The 14,638-nt window shown below is 40.8% G+C and overlaps 1 protein-coding gene across 1 annotated transcript; it reads left to right on the forward strand.

Moving 5' to 3' along the window:
- Positions 1-132: 132 nt before the first annotated feature.
- Positions 133-12,225, forward strand: LOC146553180 (acyl-coenzyme A thioesterase 2, mitochondrial-like). Its single transcript, XM_085255887.1, has 4 exons — positions 133-304; positions 8,465-8,920; positions 9,292-9,479; positions 11,125-12,225. The coding sequence occupies exons 2-4, from the start codon at positions 8,470-8,472 to the stop codon at positions 11,731-11,733; spliced, it is 1,248 nt and encodes a 415-aa protein (XP_085112013.1). The 5' UTR covers positions 133-304; positions 8,465-8,469; the 3' UTR covers positions 11,734-12,225.
- The last annotated feature ends 2,413 nt before the right edge of the window (positions 12,226-14,638 follow it).

A 14,638-nucleotide genomic window follows, 5' to 3' on the forward strand; every position in this document is an offset into this window, starting at 1 on the left:
TAGGTAATATTTTGATAATTTGGCCGGATATTTAATGTTGCTACATTCTCGCCGAAATCGTCGCACTATTTTATGCACTAGAAACAGTGCTTTTTCAGAACTTTACTTCCAGTTCTGAATTTCGTTTGAAATGCATTCTGGGATACTTGGCTAAGGCGAAGTCCAAACAAGTCGTCACCAGAAGCGTACTTTGAGCGTATTTTGAATTTAAAACATATTTGGGCTGCGACTCAAGTCTGTCTTAAGTCCGCGTGATCACGGGTACTTCGAGAAACAAAACCAACCACCAGACTCATTCGCTTCGGTGAGTTTTGGTTTTAAGAAAAAAAAAACATCCTTGTAAAACTCTCGGCTGTTGCACATATATGGAGATACATTTGTCTCGAAAGGTTGAAAATAATCTACGATATACAAATGTGCGGACTGAGTTAATTTTGAGTGCTCACAAATCCGTGCTCCAGTCCACATAGATACACAGCAATGTAAACATATGGAAAACTATTTTGCAAGTACTGTACATGTTACAGTACAGTGATAATTTACGTATTGAGGTCTATATATATATATATATATATATATATATATATATATAAATAATTTTATTTTATTTTATTTATTTATTTATTTTTGCCTGTCCCGTTTGGATTTTTAGCCATCAGAATTGTTGTCTGAAGGCCAAGAAAGATGCCAAGTGGATTTACTTTACCAAGTGGATCATCGTGGCTTTGCCATATTGGTCCATTTAACTGACCTTTATTATAATTATGTATTTATTTTATTTTCATTTTTTAAAGATGGGACAGACATGACTGGGGGATAGGACAGGGTGAAAGAAAGAGAGGGTGAGAAAGAAAGAAAAATAGAGGGGAGAAGAGATGGTGAGAAAGGGGGGAAGAAAAAAAAACAAAGAGCAACATAATAAATCCAGGCTGGAGAAATCCAGGCTCATCCAGGCTGGAGAAACTGATCAGGAGGGCCCTGTTTCAGGAAGCCGGTTTAGAAAACTCAGAGTGAAAAACGACACTCACGGTTGAGTAACCCCGAACTGTCCAACTCGGAATATTCGGTTTCAGAAAGGCTGATAACAATTAGTTCAATCAACGCGGAGTTGCGTCAACCCCAAGTGAAGCGCGCGGACGAGGATACATAAAGCCCTGATAAGCGGAGCACAGATTAAGCGAGTCACCATGGAGACGGAGGGAAAGAAGGCGCGGTCAATGTATTTCACAGCGCTTGAGGCCGAAATTCTGATGGCAGCATATGCCGATAACATGCAAATTCCGCGGAAAAAAGTAACACAGCCACAGCTGCAAAAGAAAGAGAGCATGCATGGCAAAACATAGCCGACAGAGTCAATGCGTGAGTGTTAATTTAAACATTGATCTAGGGATTTCCACCCATTTAACACGTTATTTTATCATATGTTATTTTATTTGTTATTTTATACATTTTATTTTGTGATGTGATGTGAGCGCAGGTGCAACCCAACAGGCCCCAAACGTGCCTGGCAACAAGTAAAAATGAAATATAAAAATTAGAGATGGACCGATCCGATATTACGTATCGGTATCGGTCCGATACTGACCTAAATGACTGGATCGGATATCGGAGAAAAATAAAAAATGTAATCCGATCCATTAAATATCACGAAAGCACCTCACAAAACTTGCAACACGCCGTAACTCACCTCAGAACGTTAGCATGTCGGAGCAGTATGCATCACGTGATAGAGCGGCTGTGGCATGCGGGACCTGTGGTCTGGATAGCATTTGGAGCTTCGCTAGCAACCCGGCATTTCATCTCCGACAAAGTTATCCCCGAGAGAAGTAAAGCAAGTGTGTAAGTCCATCTCTGAATGTTTGTAAAGCATTCCTGCGTTAAGCTTAACGAGCGACTGCCTCTCGCTCTCCGGCTGCTACTTCAATCGTGAAACTGCTTAAATGATCAGCTGATCGGCTTTTCTGTCGCGAGTCCGTCTTTGTTTTTGGCCCACTTTGCACCAGAAAGAGGAAACCAGCGGCTGAACAACAGCAGCACGTTTAAGCTTGATAAGCTGTTGTTAGAATTTATTTAATATTACTTTCTACACCAGGATCTTTTTCTACGTAGCTGACGCTGGTAACTGTGCAGGGGCGGATCTAGCAAAGTTTATCCAGGGGGGCCGATAGGGCATTAACTGGGAAAAGGGGGCACAAAGACATACTTTTCTTTCTTATTCTCATTTAAAATGTCTAGCTTTTAATAAATAATTATCTGACACACAAAGTTTTAATTTGATGTAAAATGAATAGAAGTCAATTACTGTATATAGTGACTATTAAGTCTAATATATATACCCTAGTAAGCTATAGTACTTTTTCCTTTGGGAAGGTACCATCTGTGCAGTCTGCAATTTTGTTGAAGAAAGATGTTGAATCTATTTAATATTTCTTGAAAAATAATTGATTTCTGTGCATTTTTTTTCACACTGCATCAAATTAAGGTTGATTACGTCGATTAAGCATCATGAGGTGGCGCGTGAGGGGTGGTTCCCTATTTTTTATTTATTTATTTTTGTTGTTGCTGGGAGTTGGAACCCTATTAGTTAGGTTGCTTAATATTTACGCTAAGTACTCTTTAAAATACCAGAATAGGGAGGATGGTGTAGGTCTAAGTTTATTAGATTGATCAGTATTGCTGAACTATTAAATATTTTTTTTGTACACAGGTATAACAGAATAGCTTTAGTGTAGTTGTTGTTTTAAACTTGAGTATGAACTTGCAGACTTGCAAAATGCAGCAAGATATTTTAAAAAACAGTTTTGTTGATTAAAAACCACTATATCGGATTCATATCGGTATCGGCAGATATCCAAATTTATGATATCGGTATCGGTATCGGACATAAAAAAGTGGTATCGTGCCATCTCTAATAAAAATATAGTCCAAACAGGTAAGGTGTAATTGTATTATGAGCCATAGTGCTTGGTCTGTTTGTCCGATGTAAATCAATTGCAGTTAGAGGCTACATTAATTTTCTTTCTGTAAGCACTTATTGAAATTATCTGAGCACATTACAAGTACATATTTGCTTACTCTGTATGCTCAAATGTGACCCGTTATAGCCAACAGAAAAAAAGTGGAGGCCCGAAAAACAGGTGGGGGTCCTCCACCACCACCACTCACAGAGGCTGAGCAGTTGGCCCTCAGCCAAAACAGTGGGCGCCCTGTGGCCGAAGGCATCTCTGCGGGGACATCCTCTGAGTCAATAACCCCGCAAGACACAAGTGCCTACATAGGGGGTAAATTCAAAATAATACATGATGTGCATACATCCTTTCTTCACAGTCACCTTTGCAGTGCTGCTCATTCATTTGATAAACTCTTTACCATAATGGATTATTTTGTAGTGAAGTTATTTTCCTACTGATTTTGCCTTCCCTCAGTCTTGGTTGTCTTTGAGAGCATAATGACAATGAAGTGTAAGGTGATTGGTATGTTTGTTAATTGCCATTTGGTCCCTTGTAAGTTATAAGTGACCTGTATAAACCTCATATTCTATCAGTTGATGGTGTACTGCATCTGGTGCAGCCTCCTGTTGAGCCAGACCAACATGCAGTTGTGAGTAATACTCCACAGATTATATGAGTTTACAGTAGAACAGCAATGTTGTTTATTTCTTTACTACAGGAAAATAATGAAGAAACATTGACAGCTGTTACAGAGGAGGAAGCAACAGAGACACTTTATGAGGTTTACATCTTTTAATACTTTGTGTACAGGAAATACAGGCGACCAATAAAGCCAGTTGAACAAAAAATCTGTTTATTCTTCTTTCAACATGTTGAGGTGATGGGTCAAAAGAAATGATTGTGACATATGGTGTCTCTGACTGCGCTTCCATCTTGTATGTCCGTGGGAGGGTCAGGATGTTCATGGTTTGGATCACTGCTGATGTTTGGTTCAGAAGGACAGTGTTCTCCTCTAATTGTGGCAATGTTGTGAAGAATCACACATGCCACAATAATGTCACATGCCCTTTCTGGGGTGACCCTGAGTCTTTGCAGGCACTGGAACCGGGCCTTAAGCATTCCGATAGTCATTTCAACTCTGGCTCTTGTCCTGCAATTAGCCAGATTATATCGCTGCTGTGGGCCCGGTTCAGGGTCAGAGTAAGGGGTAAGCAAATAGGGTAAACATGGATACCCCCTATCACCAAGCAAGTAGCCAGTGAACTCTCCTAAGACAGAAGGATACACTTCAGTTCAAATGTCCCTGAAGCAATTGGTCTTTATATATTTTAAAGTATTTTCAACTCACCATGTCCAAATTTTGTGCTCAGTGTACATTCACGGAATATTTGTGAGTCATGGACAGAGCCTGGCCACTTGGCTTCCACATTTGTGATAATGTTGGCAGCATCATATATGATCTTCACAGTGCAGAGAACACAAATTAGCATCCATTACTATAATGAAATAATTTGTTAGTTTGACATGCTACAGGGAACTATGTACCTGTACATTAATGCTGTGGAAAGACTTCCTGTTCACATAGTCTCCTTCATTTACTGAAGGAGCAATGATTGGAATGTGAGTGCCATCTGTACAGCCAATCACGCCTGGGAACCCTGAAAATAAATGTAAAATTTAAGTAGTAGTTCAAGTATCACCACATCATAAATTAAGTTTTGGTCATCCTGATACCTGCAATTTTGTGGCATCCCTCTTTGATGAATCTTGTGGGTCTATGACCGGGGAACACCACAAACGAGTACAGGAGACGTTTCAGTGCAACTGTAACATTCCTGACTGCCCGACAGACGGTAGCCTTGGAAACGTGCTCAGCGTCACCAATATTATACAGAAAGCTCCCGTTTGCAAAAAACCGAAGTGCAATACAAATAATATGTACAGAACTGAGAGCATGTCCGCGATGTGTCACATGCGTAATATATGGCCTGAGGATGTTATCCAAATAAATTATAGATTGTGCTGAGAAACGGTAACGTTCACACAGAAAATCATCAGGAAATGATAAAATGTCCAAACGCGCTCTGATCACTCTCTCCCGGCGGAGAGCTCTGCGGAGAATTTGGGCTTCACGATCTACTGGCTCTTCAAGGAAGGGACACGCCATGTCTGACACTTCCTACTGTCAGGTTTCCGACAAAGGGGCGGAGACAGTCAGGGTTAGTTGTAGTAAACCTGCTAGGGGGCAGGTTAGCTTCACGGCGTGTGTCGTCATAGTGACTCACTCAGGCTGCAGCTGAACTCGCTTTGTGAAACCGAAAACCCAGAGTTTTCGTTAACTCAGGGTATACTTACTCAGTTTTTCCACTAAACCGGCTTCCTGAAACAGGGCCGAGGGCTAGCTCTGTGGTCGGCATGAAGCTGGACACTCTGGTGACAGTGGCAGAGAAAAGGACATTAAAGAAACTGATGGACATTATGGACAATGCCAGGCATCCTCTGCACACGGCCATTAACAACCAGAAGAGTCTGTTCAGTGACAGGTTGCTTCTCCCCAAGACAAGAACTAACAGACTTAAAAACTCCTTTGTCCCACACGCCATCAAACTGTTTAACTCCTCTCTGGAGGGGAGAGGGAGGGGAAACAGGAGGACAAAGGAGGGGGGAACAACTAAGCTGTAGTGCCTCTTCACCTCACTGTACAATACCTTTTGTGCAATACTTTTGTAAATAGTCAACAGTGCAATAGACCTCAATACATGAAATGTGCAATTCACTTGTATTTTTATTTTTTATTCCTATTTATTCTATTTATCCCCTTCGTATATTTTATTTATATTGTCTCTGTATTTATATATGTGTGTGTGTGTGTGTGTGTGTGTGTGTGTGTGTGTGTGTGTGTGTGTGTGTGTGTGTATATATATAATATTCTGTAACTCTGTAACTTCTGTCGGTGCTGTGCTTTTTTGGAAATCGAATTTCCCAGAGGAACCCACCCGAGGGATTAATAAAGTTCTATCTAATCTAATCCAATCTAATCTAAAAACAACACCCTCACAATAAACTAGCTAACAATAGATAACAGTAGATACTTTTTTTTAATTTCACCTGTTGGGAATGAAAAAAGAAAACAAGCAGAAGAAAACGAGAGCAATAGAATAAACAACATCACGATGATCTATGGGAATATAACGGTAAATACTAAATATTAAACATTATTGTGCAGCACGTAAGATCAACAGCGCACAGTGTGCTTTGAGGTAGGAGCCAAAAAGGGTGTAGTTTGTGTGTGTGAGCACCCGTGTGTACACCTGTAAGCATGAACGCACTTGTTTTTAAAAGGTTCCTTCATGTAATGATCTGCTAGAGCAGCGGTCCCCAACCTTTTTTGCCCCACGAACCGGTTTATGCCCAAAAACATTTTCACGGACCTTTAAGGTGTTGCGGATAAATACAACATAATAAAACTAGTACCGGTACCGAAAAAAAGAAGATTTATTCATAACACACGTGAAAAGACCCAGGAAAACCGAGTTAACGATAAAAACGATAAAAACGATAAAAACGATAACAAAATAACGCTGAAAAACGATAAAAACCCTGAAAACCATACATTTCACACCTGAGCCTCAACTCTCGCGGCCCGGTACCAAACGACTCACGGACCGGTACCGGTCCGGGGATTGGGGACCGCTGTGCTAGAGGGTGTGGGGAGCCACAGCCCCATCCACCAGGGCATGAAGCAGGTATGGAGGAGATCAAAACTCCAAACATCCAGAGGCCCCCAGAACACAAGAGACCAAGGAAGACCAACAGAGGGGCAGCCGCGCCACTATCCCAGAAAGAGCTGACGAGAGTCCCAGATGAGGGGTCACTCAGCAGCCGCGGAGCAGAAGCCGGGGGGGTTGCAGTGACGTGCCCGTGAGCTCCGCTGGCAGCCAGCTGTGCCTGAGTGACCGAGCCCCAGGCCGAGAGGCTGAGGGCACCCCACCCCCGAAGTGGTCCGAGCGAGCCCCAGGCTCCAGGCCCCGACAAGCAGCCACCAAGGAGTGAGTCGGTGTGTACCTGGGCGCCCATCCCCGGACACAAAGAACCACCAACGCACCGATGTCTGAGGGCGTCTGTCACTGGCAGGGGAAGTGGTGGGGGGAGATAGGCCTCCATACCTTGGAGGGCCCGAGATGCCCCCAGAGAGGTGGCGTCTGATACCCGACCAGATACAAACATCCATTCCCACCCTCATGCTCTCATATGTAATTACTCAACACTCACCCAACGTGGAGATATATTCCTCTTGTTAAAAGACCCATATTCACAAGGCGGTCTTGTGAATACCCTCAAAGCTGCAGGACTGCTTTGAGGGTATAGAGAATGTAATTTGTGAACAACATTGAGAAATCAATAACAGTTTAACCCAGGGGTAGGCAACTCCAGGCCTCAAGTGCCGGTGTCCTGCAGGTTTTAGCTCATTCAAATTGCTAAATTATCTCCTAAACGTGTCTTGACATTCTCCAGAAGACTGGTAATGAACTAATCATTTGATTCAGGTGCGAGACCCAGGGTGAGATCTAAACCCTGCAGGACACTGGCACTCGAGGCCTGGAGTTGCCTATCCCTGGTTTAACTGATTGCATGACAGAATATATATCAAATTCTGTGAACACATCATCCTGCCAGGCAGGACTGGATCACTGGATCACTTTTTCCTGATTATCCTGGACTCTTTGTGCCTCTGTTATTTCCAGTCAGCTTGTGTTACCACCTTGCAAGTCTTATTAACTTTTAATTAATTGTGACTATGCATTGATGGCATGGATTTGGGACCTTTTGTCCTAATCAACATCTATTCAAATTTTTTGTTTTTAAAAGTTTAATTGTAAACAATGGAAGAGAAATATCACTTTGAAGTTGGTGTTTACCTTTTGAAGTGGCTGTGTGATCATGAAAACGGGAATCAAAACTGCCTGAAGTGCAACGAGTGACTGAATAATTGTACTGAACATAAAAAAAACCTTTAATGGAAATCCATGCAAACCATTTACTTAACTAGAAAGAAGTCTTTACTGATGGGTGCATGGGAGGGTATCTGGTGCAAAGGTATCACACTAACAGTGGCTGTGCAAGAGCTGTTAAATATTAACAAAAAATAGTCAGAGTTTCTGTCTCGCTCTGGAAGATCCTGCTGTGCTGATTTGCTGCCCAGTGTAAAATATTACTGCCACTGTCTGAAATGGATCTAGTATTAACATTATTGACAGAGAGTACAGTGGGCACTTGTAATGTGGTTGCTTGCTAATGATACATATTTAAACTGGCACATTTTTTGAGTGGAGTTTGGATTTGGGTTTCCTGCACTCAGAGACCAAACTGGGACAGTGGGTTGTTGGTGTAATTAATAAACATAATGTAATGTAATATGGATCGATCTGTCTCTGAAATTTCTTACAAAAAGTATTGTGTAAGGGGACTTTTTATCTTACATTCATAAAGTCCAATCTTTTTCTCTTTTTCAGAAAAGATGTCCTCTCAAGTGAGACTGAAGCTGCTGCCAAGCATCAAATGTATGTTTGATGAGCCCATTCAGGTGAAGGTGGCCGGGCTGAGGCCAAGGCAGGTTGTCAACATGAGAGCCAAATTAACTGATGACAAGGGAGTGGTGTTCAGCTCCTCGGCCACCTACAGGGCTGATGGCAGTGGGGAGGTCGACCTGAAAAGAGACCCCTCGCTAGGTGGGAGCTACGTTGGAGTAGAACCCATGGGTCTGCTGTGTTCCATGAGGCCACATGCCATGCACAAAATATATCTAAAGACAAATGCCATAAACCCCCAGGTGGTGAAGTTTTCTGTGCATGAGGAGGAGGGCAGATTACTGGCAGAGATGATGAATGAGAGGCTTCTGATGAGAGATGGGGTCACCAGGGTTCCCGTCAATGAAGGGAACATCCGTGGAGTCCTTTTCACTCCTCCAGGTACTGGAGGTGGTTCCTAGGTTTCTATGTTCATTTTAGTTCATTTAACATTAACCAGCTTTTAAATCAACATTGTTGAAATTAAACTTTAACTGTCATTCAGTCATCTGAAACTTCTAGTTCAAATTTTAATTTTCTCCCACCTTGCTTACTGTAGTTCACATTTCAGGTGCGTTTCTCAGTCCTCCACAACTCATGTCCAGTTAGTACAGAATGCAGCAAGACCTTTGTTTGAAAGACTGCTAACAAAAAATAGCTGACTGTCACATATTACACCTATTCTTGCGTCCCTTCACTGGCTTCCAGAGAAATTAAGAATAAAATTTAAAATATGACTTGCTGCTGATTAGAATCTTTTTTCTTTCTTCCAGGAAAAGGTCCTTTTCCTGCTGTGTTGGATTTGCCCACCTCAGTATCTGAGGCAAGACCCAGTCTACTGGCTAACAAAGGCTTTGTGGTTCTCTCAGTGGCGGTGTACAATAAGAAGGGTGACAATATCACAGAGACACATCTGGACCACTTTGAAGAAGCAATGAATTTCTTAAAACAGCAACCAAAGGTGAGTTGCTCTAGTGCGCACAGACAGCAGAAAGATGTTTCATACTGAAGGAAAGTTTATGTTTCTATACTCTGTGCATTCTCAGAGAGGAGAGTAAATTTGTAGATCCCAGGTGGAATATCTGCTGTATTCCTGTAGCTAATGGGGATCTTAATTAGCTTAAGTGGAGTTTCAGAAATACTCTCATTTACATTCATTCAGATAATTGAATAAATTTCAGAGAGCATAAAGCCTCAGCTTTACGACATATTTTTTGTAATCGCACAAATCTTCTTGAGAAAACATGAATTGTTTCTATTATCACACAATAACATAATAATTTCTAACATATAATAATTTTCAAGATCAACATTATCAGCCCCCTGAAAAATTGACCTTTTTATTGATAGTAGAAGCCACTGCTGTGCAATGTTTGAGCTGTCACTTGAGAACGCATCACCCCAAAAACAGAAGAAATCCTTTTATAATTTTATAGAATAAGAAATGTTGAAGATCTCTAAGCAAGAAATAGATATACAAAGTTATCACAGCATTTCCAAGTTTCAATATGCAAAGTTAAGAAATTCAGCCAAGAGAGTCACACAGTACAGAACAAGCTTGGCAGGGTAGGAAGCAAAAGATTTCAAACACTCTAGAAAGAAAACTAGTGATAGATGTGTCTAAAGACCCCAGTACTACTGCCAAGACACTAGAATCTAGAATTGTAGTCTCAAAAAGGACAATCACGAGAACAAACAAAAATTTGCAGTGTGAAGTGAACCAAGGTCCATGCTAGAAGCCAATAAAATCTGGAGGAGCTTGAGAGATTTGTCAAAAGAGGAATAGACTGTAGAATGTAACAGCGGCTCTGCGTAGCGTGATAACGTGGTCATGGGGCCAAGTGGGGGAAATTGGGCTTGAAGGGGTAACTGTAGCATGGCTTGGTACATAGAGCGATCACACTGAGGAGCGTGGAGTTAGAACTGTGGTAAAAGGGGAGTACTAGAAAAGGTGAGCATGGCTATATGTCTTGCTTACTTGCAGGTGGAGTGAAAGATGCTTGGAGGGAGAGGGGGCGTGAGTTAGACGGTGTGAGATGGCTGACCTGAGTTCCGTAGGTTCCGAAGGAGTGTGATGGCAGGAGGGCAGGCAGGTGAAGCACGGAGAGATTTCCAGAGAAGAGCTGGGTTATCCGAGGTTCAAGAGATTAGCTTAATTTGGGGGTAAGGGTTTTGGAGGTTCCGGGAAAAGCTAGGGCACAAGAGAACAAGGTAAGAAAAGCACTTGGCAAATAACATGGAGCATTAGAGCCAGCTACCAACATGAAGTAGTTGACAAACTGTTGGAGAGGGAATATCAGTGTAAGGCTTAAATCTCTTTAGCCTGATTGCCTCAACTCAGCTCCAGGTGAGTGAAGCTGTTGGAGATATGACGGCCCTGCCCAGGGCCAGATACCAAGGAGACTCAAGACCCTGGTAGAAGTTTCCAGCCACTCACCCGGATCATGATAGCTTCACTGTGCATATATGAATGTGTTTATTTATTTAGTAATGGTAATATGCATATGTAGTCCACAAAAATGAAAATAATGACAGGTAGAGTCAGCCCTGCGCTCCAAATGTTTTATAGATTTGCATCGCCTTTTAATTTCTGTGTTATTTCACAGGTGGGCAGTAAAGGAGTTGGCATAATGTCAAGATGCAAGGGAGCAAATATCGGACTGGCACTCGCTGCTTTTGTGCCAGGTGTCGAGGCCATAGTGTGCATGAATGCCTGTAACGCCAATGTGGTCACGCCTCTCTACTACAAGAAACGGCAGATCCTGTCATCAATACTGTTTGACGAAAGCAAGTTTATTCCCACCGAGTCAGGTGCAATCATCATAAAGGATGCTCTTGAAGATCCCCTGGCAGAGAAGAATAAGGGCAGCTTGATCCCCATTGAACGAGCCAAGAGCCATTTTCTTTTTGCGGTTGTAGGAGACGACCTCAACTGGGACAGCGAAGCCTACATGGATGAAATGGTAGTGAGACTTAAGCATCATGGGAAGGAGAACTTTGAGACTGTTTTTTACCCTGGAGCTGGACACATGTTGGAGCCACCTTATGCACCCCACTGCCCCTCCAGCTTCAATGCAGGTGTAGGCAAACGAGTGCTGTGGGGAGGTGAGCCCAAGGCCCACATAGCAGCTGAGATCCACCTGTGGAAGAAGATCCAGGATTTCTTCAAAACTCACCTGAGTTGTGATGCAGCACAGACTAAAGCCAAGTTATAGATTCAAACAGGATGATTAGAAAGCTTGAGTTACAGAAACATAAATCATGACAGCAAATTGACTGTATGAAAATCACATTTTATAATTAATATAATAGTTGTTAATATGACAGTTTGAAATTTTAGGTGAAATTATGATTCGCACATGTCTTCCCCTCCTGTATCTCCTGAGCCCTGTACACATGTTTCTTTTTTCATTTTTCTTTATAATTTTTTGGGATTGTCACTTGATCTTCTGTCTGCTTATCCTGGACTCTACAGTCAGCTATGGTTTATTTCCAGTCGGCCTTTCTTAATGTTTCATTGAAATTACTTTTTATTTGTTTTGGCTATTTGTTCCATCATCACAGTGCCAAAAACATTATATGATGAGTGTAGATACATGTTTTTAATTTTTGCGTAACGCTGATTTTGTTATTTGATCCCACATTACTGTACTTATCTTTTGTAAATTGATCTTTATGTTGTAATTAAAAACAACAACAAAAAACAATTGTGTTAAAACTATTAAAGCCTAAAAAAAACGCAACAAAGAATAATGAGCTGACAAATAGACTTCAGTTTAAAGTTTAATTTACACAGTTTCCTTTCTGAGAGACCAGCAAATTAAAAAGATGACCCATGAAACATAACATATTAAAAATATTCAAATATATATAATGTGTAAATGGGAAACTAAAAATGGCTTTATTGATATGGTCCAACCCACAGATTAATTTCTTAACTTTAGGTGGAAGCAGTTTGTTATTATGTGAGAAGAAAAAACAAAACAAGGTGAGACAATGTAGCTACTCCTGTTTAATGGTTTACTCGTATTTTAAGGTAGTAAGTAAGGTACTAAGTCCACACAAGTCGTCACTAGAAATAAGGTATTCACTTGCTTTGAGCATATTTTGTATTGAACCATATTTGGTCTGCGACTCAAGTCCGTCATAAGTCCACAAGATCACGGGTACATCAAGAAACAGCACGGACTAGTGACTCATTTTCTTCAGTGAGTTTTGGTTTTAAGAAAAAAACATGCATGTAAAACTCTCTTTGGGCTGTTGCATATTTTATGGAAATAATACATCTCAAAATGATCTAAAAAAAAAGATTTTACAAATGTGTGCACTGTGTGAATTTTGAGTGCTCACAAATCCCTGCTCCACACAAACACACAGAAATGTAAACATACAGAAAGCTATTTACAAGTGCATATTTCAAAATCATAATGAACATATAAAAACACATTTTGAAGCTAAACTTCACAAATCTTCTCATTTGTGCAGTTAAAAGCTCCTTGAGCATAATACACTCGCACACACCAATCACAGTTGACAGTGTATAGGAATTTCTTTTACTTATGTATTAATCACATTATTTTATTGTATAATGCCTTGGTGCCACTGGATTTTAACATGTTTCACACTCATACTATAAGACAAATGGTGGGGGTGTAGTAAGGAAGTTGGGGGAAGCAGACAGCTCCACAGGAAGAAACTTTTGTCTCTTTGAGGACTCTGGTAGGTAGCAAGGGAGTGTGAACCTTAACCTCGTAAGACCCGAACTCTTCCACAGCATGTATTTTTAATTTCTCTTTGATATTTGGGCATATTGGGGCCCAATGAATGTAAAAACAAAGAATTACCAGATTTTTTTTTACCTTATTTTTGTTTTTATGAAAAATCAGAGCCACATATAAGGATATTCGTTGAAAATTTTGATAGAACAGTAGCAGTATAATGTCCTCATCAGTGGATATCAGGCCCTTGTAGAGCAAAATTGAGTATTTTAGTCTAAATAACCCAAAATGGGAAGTCCACATATGTGGACGCCAGGTCCTAGGAGGTTAAGGTGTGAAACAGCTGTGTACTGCCTTTTGTTCCTGAAGAAGGTATTTAACTGAGAGCCATGTTAGACTCAGGGGAGACTCTGCTGACCTGCCCCACGGTCATGTAGGCTCTCCACCAAGCCTGGTTGTCTGTTCTTTGTGTGTTTTGATTAAAGACTGTTAGCTACCGCTCACCGCTCGTCTGCAGGCTTTATTTAAATGGAAAACTTCCACAACAACAGTTAACCACATCACACATTGCTCAAGCCTTTAATTTAGTTGTGATTTTCTTGGTATTATAATTTAAAATAATTCAAATATCCAGCTGTAGTTCTGTTGTTTTTCTAAACTCATCAAAAGTGTTTTGGGGGTTTCTTTTTGTATTTTACTTTTAGAGATATGCAGTTCTAAGAGTATTTTAATCTAAATTTCTAAACCGAAGAGACTTCAGGAAAGTCTGGCGGCAGAAGCTTGATAAATCCATCCATCCATTCGCTTCTGCTTATCCTTTCCAGGGTCGCAGGGAGCTTAATAAATCTGCTCTATAATTTGACAAAAGCACACTTAAGTCGTACTGAAACTGTAAACTGTAGATTCCATCACATAAATCTTATTCACAATATTTTTCTACTCTGATATCCTGAGCGGCCCGGGAAAGAGCCAATACCTTGTGATTTCCTTTTTGGCTGCTACAATCAGAATTTTTAAAAGATATTAAAGAAATTATCAGAATTTTTTAAGAATATGGAAGAAATTTGTAAAGGTATTTTATTTACCTTGAGCTTTGTGGAACTCAAGCCGTAACGTTTTAATTTTCCAGCAGTCCCACCTTCCAGGCCTCACATAACCTCCAACGGTTGAGTGTTCTCATGTCAAATATCCCTTTTTAACTACAGAAATTTTTATCAGTGGTTTATTGTCCTGTAAGGAGTACAGAAAGGTGTATCTGAGTACTTCATACTTTAGAAAAGAAGTCTTTACTGATGGGTGCATGGGAGGGTATCTGGTGCAAAGGTATCACATTAACAGTGGCTGTGCAAGAGCTATTAAAAATTAACAAAAAATAGGACACAGAGTTTCTGTCTCACTCTGA

Source organism: Mchenga conophoros, linkage group LG18, assembly GCF_057382185.1.
Source record: "Mchenga conophoros isolate Kocher_MC1m ecotype Shallow Benthic linkage group LG18, M_conophoros_male_GT1.1, whole genome shotgun sequence".
NCBI lineage: Eukaryota > Metazoa > Chordata > Actinopteri > Cichliformes > Cichlidae > Mchenga > Mchenga conophoros.

What these genes read in the sequence shown, in the direction of transcription:
- LOC146553180 (XM_085255887.1), top strand. Translation starts at nt 8,470, where the DNA reads ATGTCCTCTCAAGTGAGACTGAAGCTGCTGCCAAGCATCAAATGTATG. An exon ending in AGTCCTTTTCACTCCTCCAG is followed by an intron (nt 8,921 to 9,291) that starts GTACTGGAGGTG and finishes TCTTTCTTCCAG; the next exon opens with GAAAAGGTCCTTTTCCTGCT. An exon ending in TCTTAAAACAGCAACCAAAG is followed by an intron (nt 9,480 to 11,124) that starts GTGAGTTGCTCT and finishes GTTATTTCACAG; the next exon opens with GTGGGCAGTAAAGGAGTTGG.